This window comes from Hipposideros armiger, unplaced genomic scaffold (assembly GCF_001890085.2).
Source record: "Hipposideros armiger isolate ML-2016 unplaced genomic scaffold, ASM189008v1 scaffold_546, whole genome shotgun sequence".
Taxonomy (NCBI): Eukaryota; Metazoa; Chordata; class Mammalia; order Chiroptera; family Hipposideridae; genus Hipposideros; species Hipposideros armiger.
In genome coordinates, this window is record NW_017731896.1 from 293,513 (window position 1) to 315,118 (window position 21,606).

The 21,606-nt window shown below is 39.8% G+C and overlaps 1 protein-coding gene across 1 annotated transcript in view; it reads left to right on the forward strand.

Moving 5' to 3' along the window:
• TMTC1 (transmembrane O-mannosyltransferase targeting cadherins 1) overlaps positions 1-21,606 on the forward strand; it is a 268,764-nt gene that overhangs the window by 214,439 nt on the left and 32,719 nt on the right. The window contains exons 12-13 of the mRNA XM_019668969.1: positions 859-1,002; positions 19,709-19,817. Of these exons, the coding sequence (XP_019524514.1) occupies positions 859-1,002; positions 19,709-19,817 (253 nt within the window). The remainder of the gene's footprint in view (positions 1-858; positions 1,003-19,708; positions 19,818-21,606) is intronic.

Sequence of the window (21,606 nt, forward strand, 5' to 3'; positions counted from 1 at the left end):
ACACACACACACACACACACACACACACACACACACAATTAAATATTACTTGGCCATAAGAAAGAAGGAAATCCTGCCATTTACAACAATTTGGGTGGACCTTGAGGGTAGGTACTATGCTAAGTGACATAAGTCAGACAGAAAGACAAATACAGCAGGTCCTCGATAATATCATTTCATTCAATGTCATTTAGCTCTTGTTTATAGCAATTAGCTTATGGTGAAATTGGTCTCATTATAGTCCTTTCACTTAAAGTCACAGGCCCCACTGACAGCACTGTGTGAGGACTCACTGTACTGTATGATGCCCCCACATGTGGAATCTAAAAGAACCCCAAGCTCGTAGAAAACAAGATCAGGTTTATGGTTACCAAAGTTGGGGAATTGGATAAAGGTGGTGAAAAGATACAAGCTTCCAGTTACAAGACCAATAAGTCCTAGGGATGTAATGTACAGCATGACTATAGTTAACACTGCTGTATGGTATACATGAAAGTGAAGAAAGTATATCCTAAGAGCTCTTATCACAAGGAAAAAAACATTTTTTTTTCTTTTCTAAAATCCATGTGAAATGATAGATATTACCAAAACTTCTTGGGGCAATCATTTCACAATATATGTAAGTCAAGTCTTTATGCTGCATGCCTTAAACTTATACAGTGACATAAAACTTATGTCAATTATATCTCAATAAAACTGGATAAAAAGGATTTGGCATGCACGTGCCATGAAAGTAAAGGAAGATTCAGTGTTTCACTTGGGTTGTGGCATCCTGGGGGAGGGCAGTGAGGAACAAGCAAACTGTACCAAACTTAGAAGTTTTAAAACAACCATGACTTAGTATTTCTAATTGTTCAGGTTGTATCCACGCCATGCAAGTGCCCTGAACAACCTTGGAACACTGATGAGAGACACAGCAGAGGCAAAGGCGTACTATCAGAAGGCTCTGCAGCTAAATCCACAGCACAACCGAGCTCTTTTCAACCTTGGGAATCTCCTTAAGTAAGTAGAACGTGTACCTTTGATCAAACAGCCTTGTGATTCCCAGAAATCCTTTCCTTCTCAACGCTTACTTGGTTGTGCTGTTGTCTTCTCTTCCAAGAGTGGAACAATTAGGGATTTTGAGCTTTGGGAGGATGTAATATGCACCTGAATTAATTCTATCCCTTATCAGCCAAAAATAGTATTTTCCAGAGTGCCTTTATGTACGTGTTAGTCCCGGGAGATGTTCACAGATTGTAGAGAGGTGGGAATGGGGAAGGGTTACATGGTCAAATAAACTTATGAAACGCTGAGAAGAGAGTGCTTTTATTGCAAGAATCTCTAATATGCTAAATGTCCTGTGAATCCTCAAGAAGGGAATAAAATGCAGCATTTCCCAAATCAGTCTTTTTTACTAGGTTATTTCCCAAGTATTTCATGAATATACTTTGGGGAATGTGCTGGTGTAGGAAAAGCAGTTTGCTCTCACAGTGTAACCAAGTGACATAACCACAACACATGCCAGTTTGTACTATAGGTAAGAAACAAAGTGAGTTATACTGATTATAACTCATTATACTGATTATAGTGAGTAACTCTTGCTCTTAGGAAGACCTCCCTGACGTAATCACTTGTGTTGGCTTTTCCCTCACTGCCCTATAAAAGGTTAATAGTACAATTTGTGTCACAGAAAGAAGCCTAAAACAAAGGGGTACTTTTGCATCTTATTTTTTTATTAATATAAATTCTAAGCACACTGTTGATGGTAGTGGCAATGATAGCAGTGGCAATAATAGAGGTGAAAATGTTGGTGGTTATGGAATAAAATTTCTAAACTTAAAAAAAAGGTTGAACGTTAGAAATGGAAATTAAAAGGTGAAAATGGTTACATTCAGCTGTGGTGATATATTTATCTGTATTTGTTAAGATGCTGACAATTCACACATTACTGAATGACTCTAACCTTCTAGAGAGCACATTTCGTACCTTTAAGGCTAATGGTTTGCTTAGTTCTTTTATCCTCCCCTGATAGGATTGTCTCAGTTGCCTCAGTAACTCATCATGCACCTTCTTCCTGTTTGCTCCTTGAATTTTACATGTACATATAAGTCCCTTTCCCTAATGTTTGTGTTAATGCATGTTTTTATCTAATTCCATTTGAACAGAAGCATTGGGGTGAGTTCATCATAGAACAACCTAACAATGTATAAGGTGCCATCCTGAGCATGGAGTTTTATGTTTAGGAATGGCTTTATCCATACACTGGAACACAAAATCAAAGGACTACTACACACAATAAATAAATGCAAGGAAAGTATAATTACAATGGAAGAAATAAAAGTATAAATCAGCAAAAGCTAGATAAATTTAATTTTTCAAATTAGATAATTTATTGTTAAAACTTGATAAAAATCAAGAATGATGAAAAACAGTAAGAACGAAGAAGTAAACACTGTGAACACTGTGACAGAAAAGCCATTTTTAGTACTGGTAAGTAAGTTCCGTTTCAAAATCAGAACTGGGCTGGCCAAGTGGCTCAGTTGGTTAACAGCTCGCTTGAGTGCGAGCTCTGAGCAACAGGGTCACCGGTTCGATTCCTGGCCCAAGCTGAGCTGCCGCTGAGCTGCCAACAGGTGGCAGGATGGCTCAGCTAAACAAATAAATAAATAAATAAAAATAAGAACAAATCAAAAGTTGTGGGGAGAATGAAATCTAATTATTGTAGATAACTTCTTATAGGTCAATAAGGTGCTTTTATTGTACTCTACTATTTTCATGAGCTCTTATTTCTTTATGTGGAGTTCTAAGGACTAATTTTTTAAAGTCATTGTTGCATCTGCAAATGTCCTAATTTAGGGCCCAAATAACTTAATGTCTGGATAAGATCCTGTCAAAGTCTTTTGGGTACCTGGATTATATAGTACTAATTTCAAAAATCACACAGATGAGTATTTTTTCCCCAAAAGACAGCTTTAATTGCCTGTATATGAAATGATGTTTCTTGTTAGGAGTGATCTCCTGACATTATGATGATCATGTTGTGGCTGGATGTGGCTCTACTTGAAAACGATAGTAGAGACTCTTTTAAATATCATCCTGACAGGACCTGAGCAAGAGAGAACACTCTAACCTTCTTTTTTGGATTCACATAGGCTTGCCACTATTATCTTGGATTAGTATATGTGATTTAAAAGTATAAGGAAATACTTTCTGGAACATGGCAATGGCTACTTTTCACAGCAGGAGGGACTCCTGAATACCTAACATAGAAACTTTCCTCTCTTTTTCAGTAAAATCAACTCTTGATGATTATCTGAACCAACAATAATGATTTACATTTATATATGTAAGACTCTAGTTTTCTGAGTGCATTGTTTTTTTTTTTAAGCATCCCTTTCAATGACTAAAGTAGATGGGAAAGAAGAGGAAACCAAGGTCCTGGGGGTTAAGTGCCTTTACAGCACCCTTGTTTACCTTCTGCTCTTTCACATTACACCAGAGAGCGGCCATATCGGGGTAGGTTATTCTTAGAATCCAGTAGAAGAAAATCATCATAACAGCTAACATTTATGTAATACCTTCCAGTTTACAGATAAGTGTTTTTATATCCATTATTTAATTTAATCTTTAAAACAGTCTATTGTGAGACGTGTTATTATCCTCATCCCCATTTTACAGATGAGGAAACCAAGGTTCGGAGATCTCATGTGCCTTGACTTAGGCTGTGGCCTACCCAAGATTGATTCCTGTCCTATTTATTTTCCATTACCCATGCTGCCTAGACAGCTCTCCTATCCAAAAATTACTTAATATTTAGCCATTTAGTGGCAGGTGATTGCCTTCCTGTTTTTCTTAAGGAAACACTAAAGTTTGTTTACATTATATTCCTTAGTAACGAGAAGTGACCGAGAAAACAACAGAGCTAATCCACATTTAGATAACGCTGAGTTTTAGTTTTGTTTTCCTTAGTTTATTTCTTCTACTAAGTAGCTATACATCAAAGGCTAAAAGAAGGTAATATTTTAAATTTGGTTTGATTTGATCCATTTTACTATTTAAGATGTACGCCCTATTTATTTCTCGCTAGGCAGCAAACTTTTTTAAATTGTGCCCTTTTCTATAAGCTAGAACTTAATGCTCATTCTAAGAACCCAGGTTATCACTTTAGATATGAGCAGTTTGGAGAAGCAATGTGCCAAAGTCCCTTAGTGAGGAAATATTGTAGAAGATGGAATTGAACCTAGATCCATCTAACCTGGTACCCTTGCCGTTCACCACCACACTCGACTGCCCTCTTGTGGCTCCTATCAAAACTGGAATACAGCCTAGAGCAGTGCTGCCCAACAGAAATAAGAGAGCCAGAATCTGTGATCTAAAATTTTCAGGTAACAATATGTCGAAATATTAAAATGGTGGAATTAATTTTAATAAAATATTTTATTTAACCCCACTATATCCAAAATATCCTTTTAACGTGTAATTAATATTAAAAATTAGCTTTAAAGTCAAACATGTAAAAATATTAATGAGATAGGTGTGCATTGTTCTTTATGATTTATCTTTGAAATCCAGTGTATGTTTTCCACTTACAGTACATCTCAGACTAGTAATATTTCAAGGGCTCAATAACCACATGTGGTTAGTAGCTGCTATTGTACAGCTCAGACCTTTATTAATGACCTTGACTTTGAGAGAAATGTGAGTCTTTGTCCAGGCCAAAAGCTCTAAATAAGATGTGATTCTTTCAGACCATCTCAGAAATCTTATAGCACTGAGGACAAATTTCATTTGGATTCTTGAAATTATATGACAGACAGCTTTAGATTTGTTCATAGCAGTAGACTTCACTGAGTGTTACCCAAATATATTTGGCATCTTTCAAGACCATTTCATTAGACTTTAAAGCTAATCTATTATGATTCTGTGCAGCACATTTATAGTGTGACAGATTGATAAGGAACAGCTTTCTATGCCAGCATTCTTAATTTATATTAATTATTGTTGGCCTTGCTTGAAACCTAAAATGTAAAAGAAAATAGGCAAGATTAGCATAAACTTTTCATGGATGGAAAGACCATAAGTCCCTAATGGCTCAAAAATATATAATAGAATATTTAAATTCAGGGCATCGGAAAATATTTCTTTGACTGCTTGGGTAAAATAATTGCTGGTGTTTGTTACTGAAACAGAATATGAAAAGAACTTCCTAAAGAATCATATACTTCCCTCATTGCCAAAACTACCTTCCACTCACGATAAGATAGAGGTGTTATATGAGTGTTACAATAAATCTTGTAATCAAAACTGAGAAGAAAATGCAATGTCCAATAATTGAACTATATAGAAGATGAATTTGGTAACAGCATACATTTGATTTTCTTCTAGAAAATTGAATCTCTAGAGAGTAAAAGTACACAGAAAGAAGGGTAACCATTACTTTGAAATAAATTTAAATGTTAGTGATAAATTTTCTTATAGCTTTGGCACTGGTTATACCACCTTTTATTTCATAAAAAGGAAGTTTATACACTCAAGACAGTTTTCCCCTTCTCTCTCTTTTTAAAAAAATTTTATTGGGGAACAGCCATGGTCATTGGTTACACATTGCTTTCATGCTACAATGGCATAGTTGACTCTTTTAAGGAGGGCGCAGCTCACGGTGGCCCATGCAGGGATTGAACTGGCAACCTTGGTGTTATCAGCACCACGCTCTAATCAACTGAGCTAACTGGTCACTCCCCTTCTCTACTTTTTAACTGAAGCCCCAAGGAATCCAAAATGCTAGCCTACTGGATAAAGAAAGACGTTTTGAGGTTCCTCCCACCACATTAGGATGTCAACTTTGAGTGGGCAAGTTCTGCATCCTCTCCTTGGAGTGATATGCTACTCCCCACCCCCATGGTGACCTACTAGTATCCGGATTACCTTCAACTTTGCTTATCTGTACTTATCTGTAGTCTCAACCTATTACAGTTTCTCCCCCTTACCTTTATCCAACTCATACCCATCTCTCTCCAGGTCTCCTTTCCCCAGCTCTTTAGAAGCCCCATCCAGCATTTCATTAACACCATCTCCATCCTTATCACTGGTATCTTACAGTCTTTTATACATTCTCCCATCATCCTCAGGGAATTGAGCACCAGAGCAATGACTTACCCTTTCTCCCAACCTGTGCTGCCATCTTTACTGAATTCAAGAATTGCATCTATCACCCGGTTTCTCCACCATCTTCACTCCAGGGTCCTCCAGTTCTGCTCTGCCCGGGGCATTCACCAACATGGCCATGCTATGGACTTTTTAATTATGCAGACCTTTTCATTCTTTAGTACCTGAATTCTGAAATGTTCCTCTTTGACCTTAACCTCTTAACCTTTGCCCACTCTTCCCATCCCCCTGTATGTGTCACTCCTACTGACCTATTGACAGGATGAAGATTATGACCTGCCACCTCCTAGCTCGTCTCTGGGCTCAACTGTCTTCTTTTAAAGACCTTAATGTTGACCTGCCTTTTATGACAAGTTTCTTCTCATTCCTGCTAGCCCTGCTCTTTACTGTTGTAAGAACGTCTGTTCTCTCTGATTATCATGTTCATAATTTATAATTTATCTGATCTATTTCAGTGATGTATGTGACATCAACTTAAGACTTCTTCACACCTTGACTGTCATTTACTTGCCTGAGCAGACCCCCCCAACCAAAGGTACCCCCATGCCTGCATTTTGCTTTCCCTAGACCAGTATTTCTCAATCTCTTTCATTATCACACCACCCCCGCCACGGCAGAAGCCTTTTATTTTTTTCCTAATCACCCCTTCCCACCCCAATGAAATACTCAAGAATAAGATTTCTTAAGTAGGGTTGAGCTTTGGGATACCACAAAACATTATAATATCTAAGATGATTTTTCACTGGACCACCTATCCTCCAAGAAGCAGTTTTCACCTCTGTCAAGGATGTATGCCCTAGAGCCTCATCCTGTTAAGTGTTGGAGGTGAAGAACACAGATCTGAGTTGACTGGGACCCTTACAAAACTCTGAAGACAGCATTGTAGGAAAAAACAGGATCGAGGGTTAGAGCTGTTAGAGATTCATCCTTTATGGTATTACAACGTCTCCTGAATATTTTCTGCTTTCCTAACACATGAATCCTTTGCTCCCCTCTTCGGTGCCCATACACACACCCAGAAGATATCAACCCTTACTTTTACTGAGCATATTCAAGTTATTCAAGGTGAACTTTTGCAGTTTCCCTTCTGCCTACCTCAAAATTCCCTGCATGGCCACAGACTCCCTCTTCTTTTTCTCTTCCACGGGAGAAAGAATTGTCTTGCCTCCTTCATAAGACAAGTGCTCACCCTCCCTCTAAATGTAGGAGCACCTGAGAAATTAATTGTTTAGTGTAATGACAGACACACATGTAGTATTTATGTGATTTTTTTAATTGAGGCATAATTAACATGCAAAAACATTCACACTCCTTAAGTGTTTGGTGCAATGAGTTTTGACAATTTTATATACTCTTGTAATTACTGCCAAAATAACACAGAGAACATTTCCGTCACCCCAGATAGACCCCTTATGCTTCTAGTTAGTAAATTTCTCCCTTTCCTGAGGCAATCATTGTTCTGATTTTTTTTTTCACCATAAACTAGTTTAACCTGCCTTAGAACTTTATTTACAGGTGATCATTTCCTATGTACTTTTTTTTGTGTCTGGATATTTTGGTTAGCATAATTTTTTATTCTTACCCGTGTTGTTATATATTACTGTTCTTTGTTTTTATTGCTGAATAGTGTTCCATTGGGCAAATATGCTGTAATTTGTTTATCCATTTTCCTGTGAGTGGATATTTAGTTTGTTTACAGGTTCATGTTTGAATGTTCACATCTCAGTCTATATGCTCATTTGGGTAGAGGGGGTAAATATCTAGGAGTAGAACTGTGGGTATATATATCTTTAATGTTTTAAGAAACTGGCAAACAGTTCTTCAAAGTAATCATACCATTTTCCACTCCATCAACAATGTAACAGATCCCTTTGCTTCACACCCTAACATTTGCTGTTGTCAGTCTTTTTTATTTTTGCCCTCAGTAATCATTACTGTAAAATCTACATGTGTTCTTGATTCTGTTTCTTTCCCCTTCCCCCATCCATATCATAGGCTCTTTCTTAGGTTGTCAGATTCTTCCCATTCCACAGACTTCTGATCCCCTAGGGAAACTTTCTCAGTTCAGCTACTCTTTCAAGTTGTTCTCCTAACTCCTCCTGATCAAATTGGCAAGAAAAATGGTTAGCACTTGGTGCTTGTCCTTGATGATGTTCACTCAGCATTGCAGTGGACATCAGCTATGAATTTTGAAGTTTCTCTCAGCCCTCGTTCTCCTTGATGTGTCTGGTGAAGAATGGAACACTGTTGACCACCTCCCACTGCTTTTGGAGCTCTTTATTTTATTGCTATAACGCATTATTTTTTTTCTTCTGTTTCCAACATCTACTTTTCTTCCACCCTCCCTCTAAATTTAGGAGCACCTAAGAAATTAATTGATTATTCATTACCAGCACACATATAGTCCACACATCATAGCATTCAGGACTTGCCATAATTCTGCCACTGTCCTCTTCTACCTTTTCTACTATTCTCCCACACTGTTACACCCAGACGCTCAGCCAAACTGAACACTTGTCAATGTATGAGAAATATAAACCTGCAAACTGCATTTGAGAAAAATATTATGAATGTTTCAAAGTGAGAACTCTTCCAGTTCATCTGAAACATGTTTTATTTGCAATTTTATCTTATACTCAGTGTCTTACAAAACTGAATTATCTGGGAAAGAATGAGAATGTTTACCTAGTTCCTCAAGATCTGAGAGTTATTTGTATATAAACAGATTGCTAACTGTGAAAATATTTTTGTTAAGTCTCCCTCCCCCACCAAAACTCTACTCATTCATGCTGTGATTACTAATGACTTGGTCATGAGGGAGTTTTTTTTAAGTCCGTAGTGTGGCTTGCAAGGCAGGTCCGTTTTCTCAATCCTTCCTTTTGCCTGGATGGCTGCAACCAACACTGCTAAGGCGGGAAGGCAGTTCTGCACGGGCAGCTCTGTGGGGGAGAGCAAGCACTAAGGAAACCCTGGTTGTGTTTACATTCTCTTGAAGAAATGGGAATGTCGTCATTTCCTTTCCTTGCATAAATATTTCTGACAGATGATAATTAAACAGGCTGGACTGCTTTGTCAAGTACCCGAGTTTTCAGAGGTCTTCTCTGCTCTCAAAAGCATTTTCCATTTCCTGAACCCTCAATCTTTCCTGACTTCACTTACAAGCTAGTCCCTGTCAGCGCCTATGCTGGGAATGACTTGGAACAACTCTTAACTGGAGATGTATCTTAAAGAAGGTACCATTGAATTAAAAGAATAAGAAAAATAAGGGTAATCATTGGAAATATTTTCTTGCACATATTATCTGACTTTAGGGGACCAGACGCCTCAACTTTTTATCTTAAATCTTATAGGAGATCAGCTTTGCTCTGACACAGAGGCTAAATTTGGAATATAAGTTGTTAGACATCATCAATATTTAGATCATTGGAAAATCTGAAAATGCTCTACGTAGGCCAAGGAGAGAAGGGCAGAAAGGGGAAATGCATGTTCTCTGTGTTTCCTCTGGCCCACACTTTCCTTTAAGCCTCTCTTCCTTCTTGGTGATTCCTTACTAGTTCTGCCAGCCTCCCTCCCCTGCTCCACTCCCTCCATCAGGCCCAGCGTGGTGTTTTCCTGCAAAGCCACCTATCTGCTGGGCGGCATTGCAGAGTTTTCTGTACTTAAACTGCCTGCCATCTCTTGTCTAAGTGAAAAGAGCAATAGTAGCTGACATTTGAATGACAAAGTACAAAGCACATCCTCATGTCTCATGAACCTGCCCACTCAGGGTTTGCAGAGGGAAGCACCATTACTCCCCCATTACAGACAGAGAAACCAGCAAAGGAGGGTCCCCAGCATTAAGATGTGAGTCGGGACGTCTAGAGCCATGTTTTGGGTTCCATCATCCTGCTGCCACACTAACTGCCTCCCTGTGCTCTCCTCAGCACCAGGAAATCTAGAGCTTAGTGAGTTTACATATCAGCTCTGCCGTGTAGCAGTGTGTGATCTGGGGGAAATGGTTTTATCCTGCAGTGCCTCCAATGACTCATTTATAAAGTGAAGATGGTATTTGTAACTACATCGTCCATGAGTACTACATACAAGAATGCATGTAAGTGCTTGACATATGACCTTGCCCCCAAGAAAGATGAAATAAGTTTTAGCAATTATTAATTATTACCAGCCCAGAGACATAATTTCTCACTTTCAATCTTAAGCTCAATTTCTTAGTATCTGATGAATAATGAATCAGAAGCAGGTAATACATATCCCCCCCCCCCCCCCCCCCGGCAGTGAAACCTCTTTCAACCTCTTTGAGACTCTGTTTTGCTCCTGTTCGAAATAAGGGATGGGACCAGGTGATCCTGTTTAGCTCTGGAGCTGCAAAAACCTGTGGTTTTAACTATGACTCCAAGTTTCTCACCACTTAACTGAAGTGGAAGTGGAAGACCAGGAAGGAACTTCAAAGTCCCTTTTCTCTTCAAAGGCGATACTTGCAGTCGAATGGCATCCTGCCTTTGCTGAGAAATCAGTCAGTGAGGCTTCTGGTAGAAACGCCAGGTGGGAACATAGCGGGAGAGAGGAAGGAACCGGTGGCGCTAACATTTACTGCATGGTCCCATGTGCCAGACTCTGCTGAGCACCCTGCCCAGGTGTGTTTATTCCACCCTCACAGGAACCCAGAGAAGTAGAGATTAATGCACACATTTCACAGATCCAGCCACTGAGGCCTATGGAGGTGCAGCATCTAACCCAAGTCTACAGCTGGTGAGGGCAAAGCCGGGATTTCGACAGCACTCAGTCTGAGCCTAAAACCAGGGACATGTATTCAACTGCTTCATCAGAGTGGTCCTTTACCTATGGGGTAAATCAATCCTGGCTAAATCAGGCTAATCTCAGCTGCCTTCTTCTCCAGGTTCCAACCTGGGACCGCTGTTTCCATGCTTTTCCATCAAATCACAGAAGGGCTTAGCATAAATGTTTGCATGTGCTTTGAAGTGATGCTGGCTGGGGACACACTCTCCCCCAGCCCACCTCCACACACTTGTGGTGCAGAACTGGTTCCTTACATGCAGGAGCAAGGCCATCATGGGGCAAGCATCCTGCTGCCAAGGTTCAGGACAGTGATCTCACTGAGCTGATGAGAAAGACACCAAAAGCCATTCAAAGGAGTGAAGGTGGAGGGGACTCAGGACGAATATTTCCTCGGATCTACTCTGTGCCAGCCCCTGAGTGAGGTCTTTATGTGAACTGTGTCTCCATCTCTGCTGCTCTGTGGCTAAACAGTCTCAGAACTTTCCATCATCCGTTTCCTCAGTTTTCAGCTGGGGAGAGAGGTGTTCAAGACAACCAAAGCTTGACCACTCACACCACACTGAGTGGGCACCCCAACTACCTCCCATTGTTGCCCCGGTGACCTGACTCTGCTATTGCAAACCCACCATGGAGGGATGGCTGGTGATCTATTCTCTTAATGCGAACGGTAGTAAGTGTGGTTTTGGGGTTGAAGCAAAGTTCATTCTTCACCACCACATAATATGAATGGGTCCTCCAGATAGGTTGTCCTGTGTGGCTTCCGTAAAAAGTCAAGGAGAAAAACTAAGGTGAATGTCAGTTTCTACTGCACTGAGCAGAGATGGACTTGGTAAACTTGAATGTAAAAGAAGCTACCCAGAGGATGATCCAATGTTTTTCTTTTACTGTATAGGAAAGATAATAGGCACACAGAAAACTGTGCCCTGAAAAGATCATCTCCGTCAGACATTTACAATTTGACTTTCATGGTTCAGCTTCTCATGTAAACTGGTAAAGTCTATCAGCCACTGCCCCCCGCTCCCCCCCCACACACACACACCATATTAAAAAAAATCATACTCTTTTTCCTTTGTCAGAGTTATCATTTAGGGTCCAACAACAACAAAGTACCCTAACAAAGACATAGAAATGAAGAGAGCTACCCAGCACTCTAAGTTCCCACTGTGGTTTAATGGGAAATTTCACTGCTGCCAAGTGGGTTGCCAAATCCATTTATGTCTGTTCCTGGCATTTCCTTAATTCTCCCAAAATGTCAATACTTTTTTAAAGAAAGCATCTGCTTTCAGTTTAAATGAATGTGTCATAAGATTTGAGACAGGAGTCCAAAAAGTTTTCTAAATTGACACTTAACAGGTCCTTAATTACTAAAAGAAAATGTGGTGAAGCTTTATTTGCTTTTGCTAAATATCTGCCATTGAGACGGAGCCAGGAAAGTGAGATAATGCAAATGTTTTTACTTAACACAAGAAAAGCAGCCCCACTGCTGTCTAACCAAAGGGGAAATTCCCTGTGAAACGACAAATGTTTAATGGCAAGATTTGCACGTTGTGAACAAGATCTAATTTCTACTTGATGTTTCTCTTGAAATGAATGATGAAGATGTTATTGGTTCCAGAAAGCCCTTCTCAGAAATTTTTTAGCCTTTTGGAAGTTCCTGGGGGAGACTTAAGAGAGTGGAATTTTGCTTCTAGAATATTAGGGGGTTTTAGTTTATGTTGTGATGCCTATATGGATAACCCAGGAGCTAAGACTTGGATGCACAACAGCGGACATTGGCTACAGAGCTTCTGTGAAAAGTGCCTCTTCCACTTGCAGTAACCCCAAGTGTCACCTTCTGTGCACCCCCACTCTGGCCTCCCCACATGACCTGGAATCCAAAGGTATAGAACATCCAGGCCAGTCAGCTGGGCACTGTGACCTTTCTCTTTGTTCAGTTTGTCCCAAGAAGCTTCCTTTCTCTTTTTTGTAGCTTTCCTCCTCCTCCTCCTGTTAACGTTTAGCCTCACATCAAGGATCCACTGATCAGGCAAATCCCGTGTAGAAATCAGGGCAGAGGTTTTTAAAGCATAGACAGAGGACCACCCTCGACAGAATCGCCTAAGGGGCTTGTTAAGGATAATGATCCCTGGGCCCTACCCTAGGCCTCCTGAATCGTAGGAGGCCTGGGATCCTGCAGTTTACCACTTAATGATTCTTAAGCACTGAATTTTTTTTTCTTTTAAATTAGTTTCAGGTGTACAACACAGTGCACTAGTTATACTTTTTATCCCTCAAAGTGACAACCCCCCTCCCCCAATCCTCTGCTCCACACCGCCCTCCACCCCCATATCATACATATCTATTACAATTCCATGGACTCCACTCCCACACGATACTCCACATCCCATAGGGTGTCAGATGGTCACATGTCTTGCTAGGGAGACCCTTCGTGGATGGGGTTAGAGGCTTGATCACTGCACTGTACACCTGAAGCTGATGTTGTATAATATTGTATGTCAACTATAATTGAATATATATATATATATATATATATATATATATATATATATATATATACACACACATAGCACTAAAATTTGAGACTGTTGCTCTAAGGGAAAAGTGAAAACGGAGTATTTTAAGTCATGGAGGATTGATTGTTAGTCATCAGCTAGTGACTTGTTTGGCAGATAAGGAAATACAGGATACTGAGAAGCAAAAAAATATTTCCTAACCCTGGAGCAGTTTTACTCTTACCTCCTTCTCTCACCTACCCAGGGATCCCTAATAGTTCCATCAGTGCTGGTTGAACCCCCTAACAGAAGTTCTGACAGTTCTCAGAATCCTTAGTGGGACGTGAGTTTCCCAAGGGACTCTGTGTCCCTTTCTGTGACTCCAAACTGCAAGTTGCCCATGGCTAATCAGACGGGGTATGGGTTAAGGTTGATTTTTTATCAATTTGTTGACCAGTTATGGACTACTTAATTTAAGCTTTTTCTGTGTCATGCAGAGAAACAATCTATGGATTTGGTTACCTAAATCACATGCTTGGTCAATCAGAGGCAAATGTTATTTTCATGTTTCCCCCATTTTCACTGACCTGTCAATTCATCTCAATGGCTAACAGAGTAGCCCTTCAGAGATGGAGTTGACATTGATAATGGGCCTTTAATTCCCTACATAGTTTATTATAGAGCCAAAATGAATGCGTTTATAAATTTTCATACCATCTTGTGCTGGCCCAGGGGTGATCTGTAATGTCAGAATACATAGGTAATTCCCATTATTAAGGAATTTCATATCTATTTGAAATTGTCTGCCTCTCTTATTATACCTTTTTACATGAAAATAACTGCCTACGCCTTTATTTTCTAAGATTTCCCGGCTTGGCTGAAAAAGAGGCTCAGAATTGCTCCTGATTCTTTCTTGCCCAAATATTCACCTTCAGCAGTCACCCCCACCAAAAGCAGACCCACTCCTTTGTGTGGCGCAGCATTAGCTGAGTGGGTTCTGAGCCCTCCGTCTGCCAGTCAGGCCTCCTTAGCTGGGTGCTTGCCATACAATGAGGCTTCCAGGGGTATAACGCCTGTGTTTGTTAGTAGTGGTGTTATTTTATATTTAGGGCAATGCTATATATTTGTATTTTTAAAGATGATATACTATCGTAATGTCAGGCACAAGAAAAATCACTCTGATGTCCCTCCTAAATGTTTTGTGACTAGTTTAAAATGTGGACATATATTACTTATGAGGAAATTTCAAAAACACCACATTCTCCCTTTTTAAAAAAAAAATTAACAAGGAAGGGGGGATCGATTTTAATGGGTGATTGTAGAAACATGAAATGAGCTAATAAAAGCCAAAACATATGTCATACCTACTGTGAGTCTGAGACACAGAGAGGTCAGATACTTTGCCTCAGGAAACACAGCTAGGAAATGGTAGAAGTGGAACCTGAACCCAGTGCTTCTGGGTTTTGAGTCTGTGTTTTTTTATGGTCGAGAAGCTGCTTAGTAGTGCCTGGTCTGTAAAAAGTGCACAGTAAATGGAAACCATGCTTGTAATTTTCTTATGATTCTAAGGCTTAGGTGCTTCACTCTCCTTAGGGACACTTCTATAATATTGGAAGAGGTGTAGGAACAGATATAAGTGGATAATAATTATATTATTCTCCTGTGCCAAATTTTATTAGAATATTGGAAAGCTTATTTCAAGAGATTTGCAAAGATCTAGGCACAAAGGAAATAATAAAACCATGGGTTTTTAAAAATTAATTCAGCAATTATTGAATTTCTACTATGTGCAGATCACTGGGATAACAGAAGTAAGTAAGATAAATAAAACAAGGGTCCTGTCCATGGAAGAGCTTAAAACCTAGAACTGGTCACACACAGACAGAGTGCAGAACACTTAATAGGGTGGGTGCAGGGGGCGAAGCGTGGCCTGTCGAGGCCAGGCTGTACTTGAAGTTGTAAATTAGACTCCTCGTGTTGTCGTAGCTGTGTGCGGTGGGCAAATCACTTGAGCTCTCCAAATCTCAGGGTTTTTATTTATTGTTGTTCGGGTGACGATTGCTAGTATTGTTTGTTTTCTAAATCTTTAAATTGGAGATAACTATGCCTCATTCATATTGCTTAATGAGAATTAAAATAAATGATACAAAGGAAAACTCTGTCCTTAGCAGAGAATAAATATTCAGCAAATAGCTATTGGGAATCATGATGCTTCAGAAACTTGCCTGCTTGGCACTGATCGACAGGCTGGCACCCTCCAGCAGGAGACCAAGGCGGGAGCCCTTCCTGTGCTGTGCCAGGGCCTCCGAGAAGCAAAGGATGCTGGGGCCCAGTTACTCCTTAGAATGCCGAGCTGAAGAGCAAACAGCAGCTCCTCCTGGGAGGCCAGTACAGGGCTTCTCACGGTGATTCCCTTTCCACCTTTTGGGTTATGCAGATACAAAAAGAAAGCCAAAATAGAAGAAAGATAGCATATGTGGTTTCTGATTTTGTTATATGTTTATGAGCCCTGATGAGGGGATCATGCTCTGAGCTGGGTCAGTCAGGGAAGGCTTCACAGAGGAAGAGCAGGAGTTGAGTGGGGGTGGGGGGGGGGCGGAGAAGCCATCTGTGAAGGAGCATGGCGAGAGTGCCAGGCTGAGGCACGAGACCTGGAGGGGAGCTTCCTGTTTGCTTGGCATTAGGGCAAATCACTGCGGCCTCCTGAGTCTCAGAGTCTGTGATTCTAAACCAAGGAGATCAGATTATATTCATAGTTCTCAAATCTGGATGGCTGTCATATTCCTGTGGAGAGCTTCCTATTAAGATATCCAACCTCAGAGCACTAAGGTCCTTTTAAAAGCACCCCAAGTGATTCTAAGGTACAGTGAGTTTAGAGAAGCAGTGAAGTAGGTGATCTCTTAGGTTCTGTAAAATACGTGCTGAAGGCCACCTAGTCTGGCTTGACTAGTGGGTCCTTGGGTAGTTTAAATCTTGGTCTGAAGCACATCCTAGAGGGTTTTAAACTAACAGCCTATCTGTAGGCAGTAGGGCATTAATGAAAATTTTATATAAAGGATTTTTATATAAAGGAATGTATTGAAAGCAATGCTCTAGAAAAGAATGTATCTTTCAATTGCCTATATGTAGTAAAAGGAGAAGAGAGAGGGAAGTAGGAACTGATGGTGAACTAAGGGTATGAACTCTGGCGTTAACAAGCAAAACTGAGTAAGGTGCTCTCTGGACTGCAATAACCCAGTGGAAGTGTAGGACTATTGCTCTGCTCCTGGTTTTTAATATGGGATAATTATCAGAGAAATGTGGGCTGTGATGTAGAAATGAAAAGGGATGCTATTGAATTCAGAAACAGGATGAAATGAATTCAGTTCTCACGTGGTAATTGCATTACTATGTGGCCAGGGAAGGCTCCATTTAGATGAATTATCTGCTATAAGTTAGTGTGATAAAGCCATATGAGTTTCATAAACTTCCACCAAGGGTGAGCAAAAGAGAGACTACAGAACTAATATATCTTTTCTACTATTCCTCTACCTTTCAGAAACAAAGCAACAATAGAATTGCCACTCATCAATTCCTTTGGCTTTTGCAAAAAGCATTTTAAAATATCTGTTAAGGTGGCATGTGCCTGAACCCTATTGGTGTCTAATGACTGACTCTCAAAGGCTCCCACAGAAAAGCAGAGTCATCCAAGAGTGCTGAGCTAAGAGGAAATGTCCGGTCTGCCTGGCGGTATTTGCATCTTGTAAAACTTATATACTAAATGAAATTACAAGATACGATGTTTTTCTGAAATTGTGTCAGTCCCTCAAGAGATTAATAGAAACACAGTTTTCCACAAAGACTCTGAGTCTCCTATGAATCACTTTGATGCTCACTTTTCTATTGTGTCACATGAATGTCAATGGGTGACCGCAAGTATTTATTCATAGACTGTATTAATTGGTAATTAATCTGAGTTCAGATATAAAAATTTAAGTTGCCATTCTAACTTGATGTGAACCATGACAAATGAAAATCATTAAATTTTACTATCAAATTGTTGTGGGTTTTTTCTGCTGATTTTGACGAATATCCAAGCTAAATTATGCCCTAAGGGACTTAATTTTCAGACTTTATTTCTTAAGTCCGTATCTTCCTTTGGATTTGGAGGCAGATTTCCAAATTACCATAATAAAGGTTTATGAAATCCTTGGAGAAAGAGTTCTGCTAACCATGAAATCAATAGTAAAATTACCAGGATTAAAAAAATAAGTCATTACTTAAAAACATGTGCCCATGAAAGAAATACATCAAGATATATTTTAGAATAGAAACCCAGGAGTATGTAAACATGGTGGGCTTCCACAGAGTCTTACAAAAACTCTTTAAATATTTGTTGACTGAATGAATCAACAAGAAAGCAACATTAAGGACACTAAAATCAGCAAGAAAGCAGCAATGCAAATTTCTTATAACTATGCAACTTTCAAGCCACATCCCAAGGACGATTTACTTAAGGACACAGGCCTTACACCTTGATACCAAGGGCGAGACTGTACATCGAGAGGGGTCCAATAGGAATTAGCCAGGCTCAATAATGAGAGGATTGCTTGGACAACCACCTCCCTTGGGAAATAGCTAACACATAATAGGCAGTGATAAATCTTTGCTAAATTGAATAGTTAAATGTAAAGTCTATGCTGGAAATGTGAGTTTTGTTTTTTTCCCCTAGGTGTGTGATAAAAGACTATCTTCTAGGTAAAGTCACCTTATAATATGCTGCTTCTAGCACTTAGAACTCAACCATGTGGCGTCAATATTAGTTTTCCTTCTATAGATCTTTAGCCTACAGAGACTTAAAGCCATAGGGGTTTGATGGCAGGAGCTGCTCTCAGCTGCCTTTGATAACTCATGGAGCAGTTATGCCGAAATCTCGGTATGTGTACAAATTACTTGAGCATCTCTTTTAAATGCAAGATCTGATTCATTGGGTCTGGCTCGGCTCTGAGCTTCTGCATTTTTAACAAGCTCTCCTAGGTGATGTTGATGATACTGGTCCGTGAATCACACTTTGAGCAGCAAGGTCAGAAGAAAGAGATGGATTTCTAAGTAGTTAGAATAAACAGATGTGGTGTGACGGCAGAGCACTGGGTCTTGACTCAGAAGACCGATTATGTGAATATGATGAGTCATTTGACTTTCCTGAATCCAAATGTTCTCATTCGAGAAATGAGTATAACAGCACAATAATACCTGCTGCATGGAATTGTTGTGAGAACTACATTAATAATGTTATGTGAAAATTTACCAGAGCATATGGTAGATATTCATTGCTGAATACGTGGTTGCTGAGCCTAAATAATATAAATATAAGCGCACAACTCAGCACTGGAAACTGGTAAAGATAGGGGTACCCTTCAGCTGTGTGCTTTCTATAGTTCCTGGGGTTGTCAGTGTTTGTGGAATTGTACTAGTAGCAAAGTTGATGATGGTTGTCAGTGTGCATGTTTGTCTTCAAAGATAACTGATCCCAGGATAACGACCCAGTGTTTCTCCATGGCACTGACAGGAAAGAGAACTGTCACCCAAAATAATGGTAATAACTTTTGGACCTTAAGTCCTCTTAGAAACCAGAAGTGTAATCACTGGGAGAAGATGAAAATGAAGGACACAGACTCAGCCTCAATCCTCAATAAAAATATGATGCTACAATAGCTGATGATTCTTTGCCAGCCAGTAGTCACAGTATTTTCTAAGTAATTTCTAAGTAATTTCTAATAAAATATGTCTCTCTGAGTTCTATCAACAAAGACTAAGATGGGCCGTTTGGCTGGCTTGTCTCTGGTGGTGGCTCAGCCACCAGAGGGAGGCAAGCCTGCAGTGGTACAACTAGTACTGCAGGGGCTCAAACCATCTTTCACATCGCTGCAAACTGTCTCCCTTGCCACCCAGGTAATGCCCCCAAATTGCTGCTCTGAGGGTCTAACTTGCTGGTTAACAAACTTGTAAAATATTAACTAAAATGCTCACAAAGTGCATAGCAGGAACTAGAAGGTAGAAAAATCAGTGAATAGCCTGCAGCATTATTTACATCTTACCATCTCTTTCCGTTGAGAATTCAGACAGAAACTGTTAACGACTTGGGGCATTGTGGTTCAATTCATTTGTAATAAAATCCAGAGTGAATCGGTTAATCTTTACTCAAAGAAATAAGACCTTAAAGTCTAATCGGAGAATTTAAGCAAAGTTTTTTTAAAAGCTGTTCTTCCCCGCCTCCCTCCCCTTATAACCTGTAGGTCCCAGGAGAAAAAAGAAGAGGCCATCAGCTTACTGAAGGATTCCATTAAATATGGTCCAGAGTTTGCAGATGCGTATTCAAGCTTAGCTTCTTTATTGGCCGAGCAGGTGATGATTTCCATTTAATTTTACATGTTTTAAATTTTTTTATTGTTCTATGTTTGAATTAATATTGCATATTTGATATCTGGTACTGATGGTTTAGTTTTTAAGCTCATATTGGACAACTAATTTCTATGTCAATTTTCTTCTTCGCAGAAATTATAAGCCTAGTATTCTCACTCCAATATTCTCTGTGTAGTATACGTGGTCTTTAGACCAAGATGGTCCATTATGGACCGTTGATATATTCTCTATCACTTTGGGACAAAAATCTGTCAAGAACAGTACATGGTATTTGCTTGTTTTCTTACTATTTACTTATCAGATGTTTTCTGGGGAATGATCAATGTACTAAGATCTCTAAATTCAGTGTGGAACCAATTACCAACCATCTTATGGATCCTATGTCTTAATACCTGTTAGAAGATCACAGAGGCTTGTAGGACAGGCTCCTAAGAGATCGCATTTCTCACGGCATAAAATAGAGGAGTACTTTCATTCCCTTCCTTTATTGTGTCTAAATGATTTGATACCACTTTTCAATGACCTGGATGCATGCCCCCAGCTATGGGGAAACAAATGTAAGTTGTCTTCTCGAAATTGATGATATTGTTTTGTTGACACACGTAAGTGCCCTCAATAATCCTGCTATCACACAACTGCCAGATTGTCTTAAAATCAAACTCAACCTTTGGAAGATACCCTGCAATTTTCAGTTGGCTTGAATGTAATGATTTTGATATTGCATGTCAGGTACATAGGGATAAAATCTGCCTGTGAGAAACTTTGGAGGTTTCACCAAGAAACAAAATTGGGACATTCTATGGATATTTAAGTGTCAGAAATGATAAGCTTAGTTGTCTCTCTCATAGTCTCCATTTAGTATAGGTGGGCCTTAGAGAAAAGCCCATGTCTATAATTGTTATTTTAATGCTGGTTTTAGCACAATATTTAAGCTAAAATGATGATGGTCATGTTCTAGGGTGTATGCTGGCAGTCTGCAGCTGCCTTCAGCTTGTGCTGAAGCAGACACAGTAGAGCTTTTCTGAAGAAGACATTGAATCCTTCACTATTTCCGCTTCTCACCTCAGTATGGCTCCTTTATTTTCATAAGAAGACCCTGGTCCTGCCTCTGCATGGCTGGTTATCTCGCAGCTGCTCAGACATGCCCAGCACGCCTCTCTCAGCGCCTTTGCCCTAACTCTTCCCTTTGCATGCAACACTTTTCTCCCAGATATCTTAGCATTTCCTTTCTCATATTATGCTGATTTCAGCTCAAACATTACCACATCAGAGGCCTTGTCTGCAATCATGCTTTCTAAATAGCAACCTCACACTGCCCACCACGTTCTCTCTCACCTTGCCCTGCCTTACTATTCCCCATAACATTTATCACCATCAAACGTATATTTGTTGGTGTTCCTTCTCCCTCTACTAGAATTCTTTACTCCACGAGACTGGCTGTCTGTTTTATTCATGGCCATATTCCCATACCTCTCATGTTATATGCAATCAGTAAATTTTGAGTGACTAAATGAATCAATACAAACTAAAGAGCATGTAGTTCCTCCAATCCAGCACTTATTCTACATTTACTCTTCTGTTACGAGGAAGGCTGGGCATGTGGGCCACACTGTTTTGTGACTACACTGTGCCTGAGAATGATGCTCTTGCCCTCCATTGAGGGACCATCTGAGGAACAGCCATGTGAAATTATCACTGTATAATGATAGGGTCAGGGATGGGATTGAGGCCAGCACCCCCTATTTCATTCAATGACTCCTTTATGAGGACT